Source organism: Microchirus variegatus, assembly GCF_963457635.1.
Source record: "Microchirus variegatus genome assembly, chromosome: 4".
Lineage (NCBI taxonomy): Eukaryota > Metazoa > Chordata > Actinopteri > Pleuronectiformes > Soleidae > Microchirus > Microchirus variegatus.
Genome location: NC_139805.1, coordinates 30,535,368 through 30,547,687, shown reverse-complemented (window position 1 = coordinate 30,547,687; position 12,320 = coordinate 30,535,368). Strand labels below are relative to the sequence as shown.

Sequence of the window (12,320 nt, the reverse complement as noted above, 5' to 3'; positions counted from 1 at the left end):
GTGCCTGGAGCAGGAGGATCTGCTGTTCAGGAGAACTGCTGTTTACGTAACCGGACCGGGTTTTTACAGAGATCTCGCTGAGCCCGAGATTACAATAAAACACAGCATTCTCCCCAATGGCTGAACTGTTTGTTTAGAACCTTCAGGGCTTCTTAAACAAGATAATGACGCAGATACACACTAAAAAACAGCGTTAATTGGAACTTCCGGTCTAGGTTCGCTTTAAGATGGAGCGATAGTTAAGGTGACAAATTATTTGAAATTAAAGAAAAGTTTATTTGTTTCATTGTCTCTGCAGTTCAGTCAGAACACCTCAGCTGGTATACAGTATTTCTCATTTTCCTCCGAGCACTACCAGAGGAAACTAGCGTACCATAGTTTGAGTACCATGGATTTAGAGAAAATCAAACAGATTTGAACTCTTAATAATTAAATGTGCTATGGTTCATATTTCTGGGATGTACTGGTGGAGATGGTGGTAAAAACGAGGGAGGATTTAATACAATTCTGTTTCAGGGACCAATGAAGACTTGAGATTGAAGGAACCCCTCGAAGCAGCCCAGGGGCCTCAGCAGCGGGGGCCCCTGTCCTGCAGCAGAGTAGCAGCAGCAGCAGCAGCAGCAGCACCACTCGCAGTCTAGCAGCGGGACTCCAGGCTCTCACTTCCCCAGCTGCTGACGTCAGCTGGCAGCCTGGGCTGTGCTCGCTGCTCCGCACACAGCGCCGAGGAAAAATGCTGCTCTCCGTACCGCCAAGGGCAGGAATCAACCCATACAACGGCTACAGCAGAAACAGCAAAAAGGTAAAGGCTTTCGGGGCTTTTTTCACCTCCTCGTTTCTTTAGGCTTGTTCTCATGCTGCCGGACTGTGTGTGAGTGTGAGTGTGTGAGTGACTGCCGCCAAAGACAAGAGGAGAAGAGACCCGGAGAAGAGAAAGGCTTGTGACACTGAGCTGCAGTGTCCTTGAAAAGCAAGCAGCGAAACGTAGTGAATTTAAGTTGAGACTTTAGTTGTGAGTGAAAACACAGCTGAGAGCAGTTCGGTGTGTGTCTGTTTATGTGTGTGTGTGTGTGTGTGGGTGGGTGAGAAAGCGGCCGCCGCTCGGTCCTGTCATGTTGTACAACTGCTGTTTTATTTGGTCTCGTTCGTGTGTGTGTGTGTGTGTGTGTGTGTGTGTGTGTGTGTGTGTGTGTGTGTGTGTGTGTGTGTGTGTGTGTGTGTGTGTGTGTGTGTGTGTTCTGCTTACTCACATGAAGAGAAAACAGTCAATGGTGGAGGGAGAAAACAACTTTTATGTTGCGTGTGTGAGGCTGTGGAAGTGTTTGTGGGAGTGGGGGTAGGGAGGACACGGCAGGCTGCGGGGAAACATGTTCGCTATAAAGCAAATCCAGCCTCTTCTTCTTCTTCTTCTTCTTTTATTTCGTTCCGTCACCTCATATCGACGGTAAAAAAAAAGCGCTCTTTCATTGTCCCCGTTAGCGCGTAAGTTTGCAAAAGTTTTTTTTTTTCCTCCTCGTTTCCCTTTTGAAATCGCACCATGCCCCACCCCTCGAAAAATCCCACTACACCATGATGACTACATTCCCAGGAATATGAATCGCTGCTCTCGTGGTTGCAGTCACTGTTGACATTTTCACTTTTGTAACCAACATGCGGGGGAGGGAGACTCTCCTGCCGGGATCAATGTGTGCTGCACAGGATAGAGAAAAACTCCCTAACACTTTATCTGATCATTGCTCGGTTACCACATTAACCACAGACTATTTTGATAATTATTAATGGGTAAGTGTATGTAACAAATAAAGATAACAACATTGAATATAAATGTGATATTACAATAATATCTAACGTGTAAGGACATACATTACCGACATAGTAATAGATTGATAGACACACATAAGTGAACTAATGGTGCTTTTCCATTATACAGTTCCACCACTACTCAGCTCGACTTGCTTTTCCATTAGGGATAGTGCTTGGTACCTGGTAACTGCTGAGTGAGTGCGACGTGTGACACGAACCAAACAATGCCAAACTGTCGATCAGTGAAAAAGACTTAAAGTGGACCTAGATTGTTTAGAACTGAAGGTACAGCAGATCGCTGCTCTGGGCACTAGTCCGGGCACATCCGGTTGCGTACATTGAACCGCAGAAGAAGAAGAACGTCCGTTGTGGAGGTGTTTCACGAGCGACAGTGTCTTCTGACTCTGGGTCTGACTCTGGGTCATTATCAAAACATTGTTAATGTTTTGATAATGAGTAGCAGTGCATGCAAAATCATCAAGTCATCATATAAAAGAAGTCTGGATATCTTTACATCTGTAAAAGTGTTTATCTTAAGTAGTTTGGTTTTATTTTGGAGTTGAAGATTGCTCATTTAGTGCACATTTGCACATCTGTTCAAACCAAAGTCCTTAGACTGGTTTATTCGTTTAATTCAAGTTCACTATCACCGCACTCAGTGCCTCACTTTGAATACAAAAGTGCAAATGTGTGTGGCGACTTTTGTGATTTTACTGCCCTCTAATATAAAAACACAAAACAACAAATGTGACACTGTTTTCGGGTCTAAGGGAATAACAGATGCATCAGGTGAGCTGATGTCTTTACTTAACTGCTCAAAGAGAGAGAATGTTCTCTGGTGTGAAGTGAATGTCGCGGGGAGTTCATAATCTGTGCTGCACACAGCCAAGTTTCGCTTTTGCGCAGAGACTTTCCAGCATTTAACAGGTGCTGTTTCACCATGTTGTAGCTGTGTTTCGACCGCCAAATTATTGGTGCATCCCTAAATATAACATCTTTATTGACAAGAACGATGTAACCGTAATAATGACGCACTTGATAGTGTGACTTGGGTTCAATCGACACCTGGACAAGCGTGCGCTGCGCGGATTACATGGGGGAATGTGCGCTCTTGTTCCCCGGTATAGAAAAAGCCGAGGTGTATAAAAAAATCTATTTTAAATAAATAAACAAGCAACGCAAAGCCTGGAGGGGGGCAAGTAAAGCCTGGGGGCCCACTAGGCTTATAATGCACTGGGGGAAACCCTGGCTCTGCAGCGAGCGAAGTGAACAGAATGTTGCAGCAGGCGAAGTAATTACATTTTTTAAAATTCCGATTATTAACTTATCCGCATCGATTCAGAATCGTTCTAGAGAGAATCACGATGCATCGAAGAATCGATTATTTTTCCCACCCCTACTGGATAGACATATTTTATTGATCCTAAAAACTAAATTTTTGTGCTACAGCAGCACAAATTGTTAAAGGTGCATTATGTAATGAATCTAAAGCAACTGGCCATAAAATCCTCCTAATATGTCACAGAGACTCAGAAATAATATTTGCATTAAAAATATATTTTTTAGACTGCAAATCATGTTTATGTTTTGAAATCATGTTTTGGCATGTGACGCCACCTACCGCCGTCTACCAATCACTGCAGTCAGTAGAGTCTCAGCTGCCGAGCAACCACGGGTTGGCAGAAAACGAAACCTGAAAGACCTCGGTATTTTGAATTTGAATGTAGTCACTGTTTTTGGCCACATTCTTACATATGGCACCTTTAAAAATATAAACTAGACAAACATAAGCAATGGAATACAAAATACACAGATCACAATGTTAGTACTGTATGAAAGAAGCAATAAAATAATGGACTTGTAATTCGGATACTGTTTTGTGGCATTTTTCCATTCTGTTGTTCTGTCTTTTGTTGTGAGATGATCTAAATAAACAAAACTGTTCATGTTGTTACAAATTAAAATGTCAGAATAAAATAAAAAAGGATGGATGGAAATATTTATCCCAGCAATAAAAGTATTGCATTAAAGCAGTGGTTCCCAAAGACTGGGCTGGGACACACAGATGGGTTGCAGGAGATTTTTCCAGGGTCCCCAAATAAATTAGCAGTATTTTCCCAATCTTTTAGTGAATATTTATGTAAAATAAATATTTGAATAATAACATGCATAAAATTAAGTTGTAATTAATTCACCAAGCATCTCTTGGAAAAGATCTCTTTACCAATTCAAAATGATAGTATAGTATATATCAGATATGGCTATAAATTAGTCTCTATATTATCAACAAATGTTGCTCTTGTCAGAATTCATATTGTGATATTTTAAAAAAGTGGCTCCCCATATAGAGAGTTTGGGAAAACTGTGTTTGAAAAAAGAAAAGAAAATCATCAATCAAAATACATTTAACTTACTTGTTTTAAAGCAGTCATTAGCTGCAGCCCTAATAACATGATATAAATTCTAAAAAAAAAGGACAATTTTTAAGGACCTTTAGAAAAAAAAAAGTGTTGTTGTCTCCCTAACACTCTCACTCCTGCTGTGTAGTGCTCTCTGATTTGTTCTGGCTGAAGTCACGACTATCATGTGTCTTCTCTCTATGGACAGCACTGGCTCATTAGTGAAGGCAGAAGCTCTTTCATTAGACATGAAAAAATTAATTCATATGTATATATATATATATATATATATATATATATATATATATATACATTATTGCCTCATTTCCCTCTGCTCTGCTCAGCTCAGCTGTGTCTCTCTGTTTTCCTGAATGGCATTTTTAAAATGTATATTGACGTACTGCCTTCCTGTGATCTTGGGCAACGCCTTGCTGTTCGTCCTCCCAGGTCTGATGTCAACAACTTGGGAAAACATTGTTGTCTGTGAAATGTTTACATTGCGCAGACACGCATATACAAGGCTGCCCTCACATTGGATGTTTTTCTCCATTTTCAATCCTGTTATTTAATTCAAGTTGGACCAAATTTCACTCCTTGTAAAGCAAACCATTTTTAACTCACTGTTAAGTAACCGTGTTAAAGCTATAGTCTGTAATTGGATTATTGTATAACATCCTCTATATGGTCTAACAGTAAATTAAAGCTATAGTTACTTTTGGTGATTTTTGTTGATGTTATTATTCTGTCTCTATTTGATGACAATGTAGCATTATTTGTATGCTGCGTTCTTTATATCTCTCTCAAGCAAAACTATCAGACCTTACTCAGGCAGCCTTTGTATACAGTGACAGCACAGGGGCAGATGGAGCTTATCTTGTCAAATGACTGACTGAATGACTTGGTTTTTTGACCAGTAGAATTCACTTCTGAAACTTTTTTTATCTGTACTTCTTTGTGTTTTCAGTCATACTCCAACCTGTTTGTTAGCTTAATGCTAGAGTGTTGTCTTTGTCCGTCTTGATATGAACCGAAACACTTCCTGTGTGCAGTGCGGGAATGTTGCCAGGCAACACGAGATAAAAACACTGCTATAATGAGAAGCGCACAGGGAGTTATGTGGAGCTGATAGACTTAATGAACACTGTGAACTCATTTCATAGTGGTTTAAATCTAATTAATACTTTTTTTTATATTTAAAACTTACAGTTTGAAGTTATAAAAATAGAAATCACTACAGTTTCAATAGCAGCATTTCCAACCGTTTGGAACGGTTGGCTTACGGTACCGTATGGTACATATTTTTCTTCTCATACAAACCTCTACGTCTTGTTGAGACAAACAGCCACAAACTGAGCAGAATAAAAGAGCTGCTGGATGTCCTCCATTGTTGCCTGTTGTGATGTGTTCAATGTTGTCGTTTGTTGCAGTCACACCGGTACAATGTCGCAGTATGTGGCCATCGGGCTCAGCTAGGGCTGGGCGATTATGGCAAAAATAATAATCACAATTATTTTGATTGATATTGAAATCACGATTAATAAACACGATTATTCATTGATTTCAAAACTTGCGTATTTATTGAACCAACAAAACTCAAATTTACATATAACTTAAAAGAACAGTCAGAAATAAATTAGTAACACGTAAACAAATAAAATAATAATAGTAAATGAAAATAATGATAGCAATAAAAACAATACATCACTGATAACACAGGACGAAATCAAAACAAAATGCTCTTCTTTTTCAAAAACCAAAACAATGCTATACTCCCTCAGCACAACCTTTGCTTCTTCAGCACAACATTTATTATACAAGGCTGGCAAAGCAACTGATGAAATGTTTACGTGACAGCAACACGTGACGCTTGTCCAAAGTCTTAACATGCGTCTTGAATCCTGGGTTGCTTACGGTACTGATTCTTACATGTCCTTTGCTACCATATTTTTTTAATTAACGTCACGGCCTCCACTATCTCTTGATGTCTGTGGGATGTGGTGGGATATTATGGGACACATTATAAAGAGTGTCCTTAATAGAGGACTGTGTTGCGGTGGCGCTGGCTGACGAGCTTTATCGCGTGGTCATAGACCACTTCATGGCTGAACTTTAAGGGATTGAAATGAAGTTGGTCGTGTTGCATTCAGGAGCAGACATGACAGCGCGAGAAACTTTGCAAACAATTTCGTTTGCTCAATGTCCGTCACATTGAAGCCAAAATGTTTCCAGATAACTCATATTTTCCTACCTTTGTTACCTTTCTGCCATGTTTTCAATCGCTCGCTCCTCATATTATTGATACACACAAGTCACACGCTTGCTGCAGCTGCACTTAACACTGGTGCATTCAAGGTGTTTTTATAGCATAGGAATTTACATAGACGGCGTGCCGTGTGGCGCATTAATCGATTTTCTTCGATTATAATGTTTTTATGATCGTGAGAAGCTAGAATCAAAATCACGATAAAAATTCGATTAATCGCCCAGCCCTAGGCTCAGCCCACACCCCATCTACCAAGTGAAGGGACTGTTCTCCGTCAAAACGCAAGCCTGACAGAGGGCTTTATCATTCCAAACTGTACCATGATGGAAACACAGCAAATGTGGAACTCAAACTGTTCAGTGCCAAGGCCCTAAAAATGGTGTCGATATCCCTTGCAGTCCTGTAATAAACAAACCTTTTTTTTTTCAACCAAATTCTTTGGCATACCTGTCACTATTTGACCCACCCACCTGCACGGCTCATTAAGATGATATTTAGTGTAATCTTACAGGTGATTCAGTCATGATATCGTCAGTTTTAATGAAGCTCTACTCACAGCACTCTCTCCTCCATTCAGTTTGAGGCAGTGGGTGTTCAGTGAGGTTTGAGGGCAGATCTTTAAAGCGAAACTTTGCAAGTCTGGATGCCTTTTTTGCTTTTGAGCTCCCCCTATTGTTTTGGAGTTTGTGTTTTTTACCGTAAACATCTGTCCATCTACTGCTTTATCCTCACAAAAAACTCACCACTGACACTCATCCCTCTCTCCCACTCTCAGCGAACACAAGTCATGGAGCTATGTCCACTTTTCGGTCCGATGTCTAATCTTGTGTGGCCCCTTGCTCAGACAGACAGTCGTTTCCTCTTCCTCGCTTCCTCCGACAATGGTTTTCTCAGCTTCTTTCTCGCCAGCTCTGCCATGATGAACTAAAATGAACTGAATCTAAAATAAAGCTATTGCTGCCTTGATCTTATAGCTGGTACCTGGCTACGGGGTGTGCTACAATTTGTGTTTCTTGCGAAACTCAAGACTTCCCAAGACCTCCCCCCCTTACACAGTAGGAGGAGTGGAAACAGCCCCCAATCTCTCCGAGCCATTTAACCATCACAATGTCCAAAGCTGTTCAATTTGAGTAAAAATCCTGCATAGCTCTGCTTTTAAGAGAGAGCAGATGTAAGGGGTGAGGTGTATTGGCGACATCGATTGCAGTTTAGCATGGTGTTGCAACCTGTCTAGACTCAGATTTTACTTTCTTGTTTTTCCCAGGCAACTGGTTTTTATTGCTGGCAAAATGAGGCATTTATAACATAAATAAATAACTGTTTCAGAAACAAATTAGAGACTCTGACTTTAGATAGAAGGAGAGCTGTCGAGATGTCAGATCTGGCAGTTTCATTCCTTTAATTTCTAAGCGTTTCATTCAAGTTGAAGTTCATACAATGCTTATTAAAGCTGTCAGTTCAACCTGACTCTCTCTGTGTTTCTCTCATTATAGCATAAGCAGAGAAGAAACAGGCAAAACAATAACATTATCTGCAAAAAAATGAGCAAAAGTTAAGCCCTGCAGCTTTAAGCCACATATACTTTATATGTAGAGAGTGTTGTGTTAAGTCTGAATGACTGTATTGCATTTAAGGCTTGAACAATTGATTGAAAGCAAAATGAAAGGATAATTCCATAAATTGCAAATCTTTTTCCATACAGTATATGTTAGGATTGTCTGCCTTTTCTTGACATATAATTGTTATAAAGGGAATCTGTTTTATTTTTGCACATTTTTTTGAAACAAGATATTTGAACACTTAATCATTGGGTCTTGGAAGCAGTGATGATGATTAATTGTGACATTGTACAGATTCAGCAATTATTTAAGATTAGCAGTGAGGTTAATAATTCAATAGTTGTATCTATTGTATTGTAATTGTACAGTTAGATTAAGTTACATTGCAGTTGGTATTTTAATAATCCGTGTTCTGCTTCTCTGGTGTGTGTGGTTGCCGTCTTAATTTTCTGCAGCTGAAGTTCACACAGAGGTCAATTTCCTGTGTTGTGATTCCTAACATTTCTTCCTCCCACCTCCACCTCCATCTCGCTCACATTCTGTTATACCTGAGCTGAAAAGAACACAAAATAAAAAGTTCAGCAACTAAAAGGTGTTAGGTTTTTGTCACAGTTAAAGCCACAGCACCTCATTTCCTTCCTAAAATAAATAAAATTAATATCCTCTCAAATAAAATTTGGTATGTTTCTTCCTGCACGGAAAAAATAACAGGAGACATTTGTCACTCGTCAAGGTATCATGCATCTCACTGGAAGCCTCATCAAAAGCTCATTTAGGTATTTGTTCTATTATTGGCGCGAGTATTTTTGCAACAAATGTGACTATGATCTGAAGCTCAGACGCTTTAGAACTTGTCTGATCAAAACACAGCTAGAAAACATGAGCATTAAAATAGTTGCCAACCGAGAAAGTGTTTGCCTTTACTTAAATGACATTTCTAATTGACAGCACTTGCAGTATATTTGACAAATATAACTGATTAGAGTTCAATTTATATTATTTACATAATAAAATAGTAATAGTGAGTATGGACGTAAAATATATCCTACATATCCTTGTGCAAGCACATGCAAATAACTGGCGGACTTGGTGGATGGTAGATTCCTGGGAACGAATTGAATTTGGGATGCATCATCAGTCGTGTTCCTGTGGAGTGGAGGCCAATATTTACATTTCAGCCAAATGACTTGTAGTTACTAAAGATTTTAAGATTGAAGTTTAATCATAAACGATTAAACAAAGTGATTGTGTGATGTTGATGCTGAGGTTTGGGAACTTGTATATGAAGGTAAGATTGACCAGAGTCTAACACAGGATACATTCATTCATTTATTTATTGTAGATTTTTAAACGTAGGGTTATTCTCATCATTATTTGAAAAGGAGGCACAACTTTTGCGCATTAGTGTTGTTTACGTGTTGTTTACAGTATTTACAAACATAAATCACATAAGCAGGAATGCAATACTGGAATCATGCATACGCAAATGCAAGTACAGACTCCATGACTCTTGTGGGGTTGTAGGATCACTGTTCAGCCCACATTACACGACGTGTAGTTCTGTGATCGGGAGTCTCTGTGGTTTCTTTAAGTTCACATTACATGAATGACCTTTTTGATGTTCCTTCTCTTTTCCTTCTCTCTTTTCTTCTATCAGAAGAACCGGTATTGTATTCTTGTTCAGTCACCCTGTCCCGTTTCTGATTGACTGGGATTGACTGACTTGAGATCTCATTTTGGGAATGCCGGACATTTGAATCGAGTATGCAATATGTCTGGTAGGCATTGGCGGAACTCTGTGTGTGGGTCATGTCTTTGGATATTTCCTACTTTAGTGACTGCCAGTCGTAAGCAATTAGGGGTGATTAGCCACAACTTGCGAAACTTGAATTATCGGGCTGATAATTGTGTCACGTGAGCTTGGTTGATCTTGGAGGAAGGGTCATCATCAGGTCAGAAATGATGTGTCAAGTGTGACTGATTTCACGTCTACTGGTAGCCAAACTTATTTAATAGGGGCAGTAATGTTGCTCTGTGTCTGATGGATGTCAAGAATCGCTTACTTTGGAGTTTGTCCTGTCTTTGGGATTAAAATTAATGAAGCGCAGAGAGTAGTGTGACAGACTGCTGGTAACTTAACATAATTAAATTAATAATAATAATGTTAACATTTCATGTATCCGCAACATTAGAGCTAGACTGATAAAACAGATAGTCGCAAGAAAATGTCACTAAGGTCCCATATTATGCAAAATCAACTTTTTGACATGCGCACACACGCATGCACACACACACACACACACACACACACACACACGCACACACACACACACTAATGCTATCGTTAGTTTAATAAACTGTTCATGTTTGTAAAGCTGAATAATTAATAAATTAACCCACTAAACGAGAAACATGAGAGACTAATGCTACATGTCCTTACTTCCTTACTCCCTTCCTTGTCACGGAGGACTCCGACGTGTTTTCTTTTTAGGTGCTGGTTAATCACCGTGGTACTCCCGTGCCACGCCATTTCGCTCTTGCAAAGATTGCAGCTAACACACTTTTTAGGTTCATGAATGGTAAAGAAGATTTGGGCCGAACGGTTTTCTCCGCCTCCGCCATGTTTCAAGTCTAAAATATAAGTTGTCGCTCACTCTAAAACTTTCCCGCACAGCTTATACGCTCGACTATTAACGCGCACACAAGGCTCGCTGTGGGCGTGCATGAACCGGCATGAAACAGTCGGCATCTGTAAACAGTTCCGCGCCTAGGAGTGGCGTATTAATCGCGCGACTCAACGAATCGATAATTAAATTAGTTGCCAACGCTTTTAGTAATCAATTTTTATCGATTTTATCGATTCGTTGTTGCAGCCCTACACTGAACGAAGCCTGTCATATTTGGGACAAGAGTCAGGACCTTAAATTGCTTGCACAAAACTTTTGATCAGCACTCAGCATTTGTTTGTTTGTCATTAAAACCTGTATGAGCAGAGAGCGCGAGGCATTGTTGGCATGGGGCGGGAGAGAGAGAGCGAGAGCGTGCGAGAGTGAGCTCTGCACTCTTGGTCATCAGTTAATTTACTTATTTGTATGTACGTTTTCTGAACCCTGATTTAAACAAGCTGACAGTTTGTGCACACCTCAGGTGTTCAGGGAGCTTGTTCCACAGGTGAGGACCATAGAAGCTAAATGCAGCTTCGCCCTGCTTGGTTCTGACCCTGGGGACGCTGAGTAAACCTGTCCCTGATGACCTGAGGGGTCTGGACGCTTCATAATCAATGAGCAGCTCTGACATGTATTTAGGCCCAAGACCATTCAGCGACTTGTAGACTAGTAGCAGGATTTTAAACTCGATCCTTTGACTCACAGGGAGCCAGTGCAATGATTTAAGGACAGGTGTGATATGGTCCATTTTCTTACTGTTGGTCAGGACTCTGGCAGCAGCATTCTGGATGAGCTGCAGCTGCTTGATTGATTTTTTACTAAGACCTGTGAAGACACCATTACAATAATCTAACCTACTAAGAATAAATGCATGAACAAGTTTTTCCATGTCTTGTTGAGACAGAAATCCTTTGATTCGTGCAATGTTTTTGAGATGATAATAGGCTGATTTAGTGATGGTCTTTATGTGGCTGTTAAAGTTCAGGTCTGAGTCCATAACTAAACCAAGATTTCTGGCTTTGTCAGTGGTTTTTAGTGTCATTGAGTCAAGTTGGTCACTGACCTCAAGCCTCGCATTTTTGGGACCAAAAACAATAACTTCTGTCTTTTCTGCATTGAGCTGGAGAAAATTCTGGCCCATCCACTGATTGACTTGTTGAATACACTCACTCAGCAACTGTAATGGACCGTAATCATGAGGTGACACTGTAATATAGAGTTGTGTGTCATCAGCATATGAGTGGTATGAGATGTTATGATATTCCATGATCTGGGCCAGTGGGAGCATGTAGATGTTGAACAAGAGTGGCCCAAGAATGGAGCCTTGAGGGACTCCACATGTCATCTTTGTTCGCTCAGATTCACAATTGCCCAGTGAGACAAAGAAGTCACGATCTTCTAAGTAAGATTTGAGCCAATTTAGCGCCGTACCAGAAATTCCGACCCACTTCTCCAGTCTTTGGAGCAGCATGTTGTGATCAACAGTGTCGAATGCAGCACTGAGATCCAGTAACACCAACACTGAAGTTTTTGATGCATCATTATTAAGACGTATGTCATTTAAGACCTTAATAAGTGCAGTTTCAGTGCTGTGGTGTGGTCGAAAACCTGACTGGAAAGCATTGAAGAG

The 12,320-nt window shown here is 40.2% G+C and overlaps 1 protein-coding gene across 1 annotated transcript in view; it reads left to right on the top strand.

The window, feature by feature from the left end:
- Positions 1 to 733: 733 nt before the first annotated feature.
- LOC310925954 (RNA-binding motif, single-stranded-interacting protein 2-like) overlaps positions 734 to 12,320 on the top strand; it is a gene marked incomplete at its 5' end in the record, with an annotated part of 39,602 nt that continues 28,015 nt past the window's right edge. Inside the window, one exon of the mRNA XM_083888035.1 lies at positions 734 to 802. Coding sequence (XP_083744161.1) covers positions 734 to 802 — 69 coding nt within the window. The remainder of the gene's footprint in view (positions 803 to 12,320) is intronic.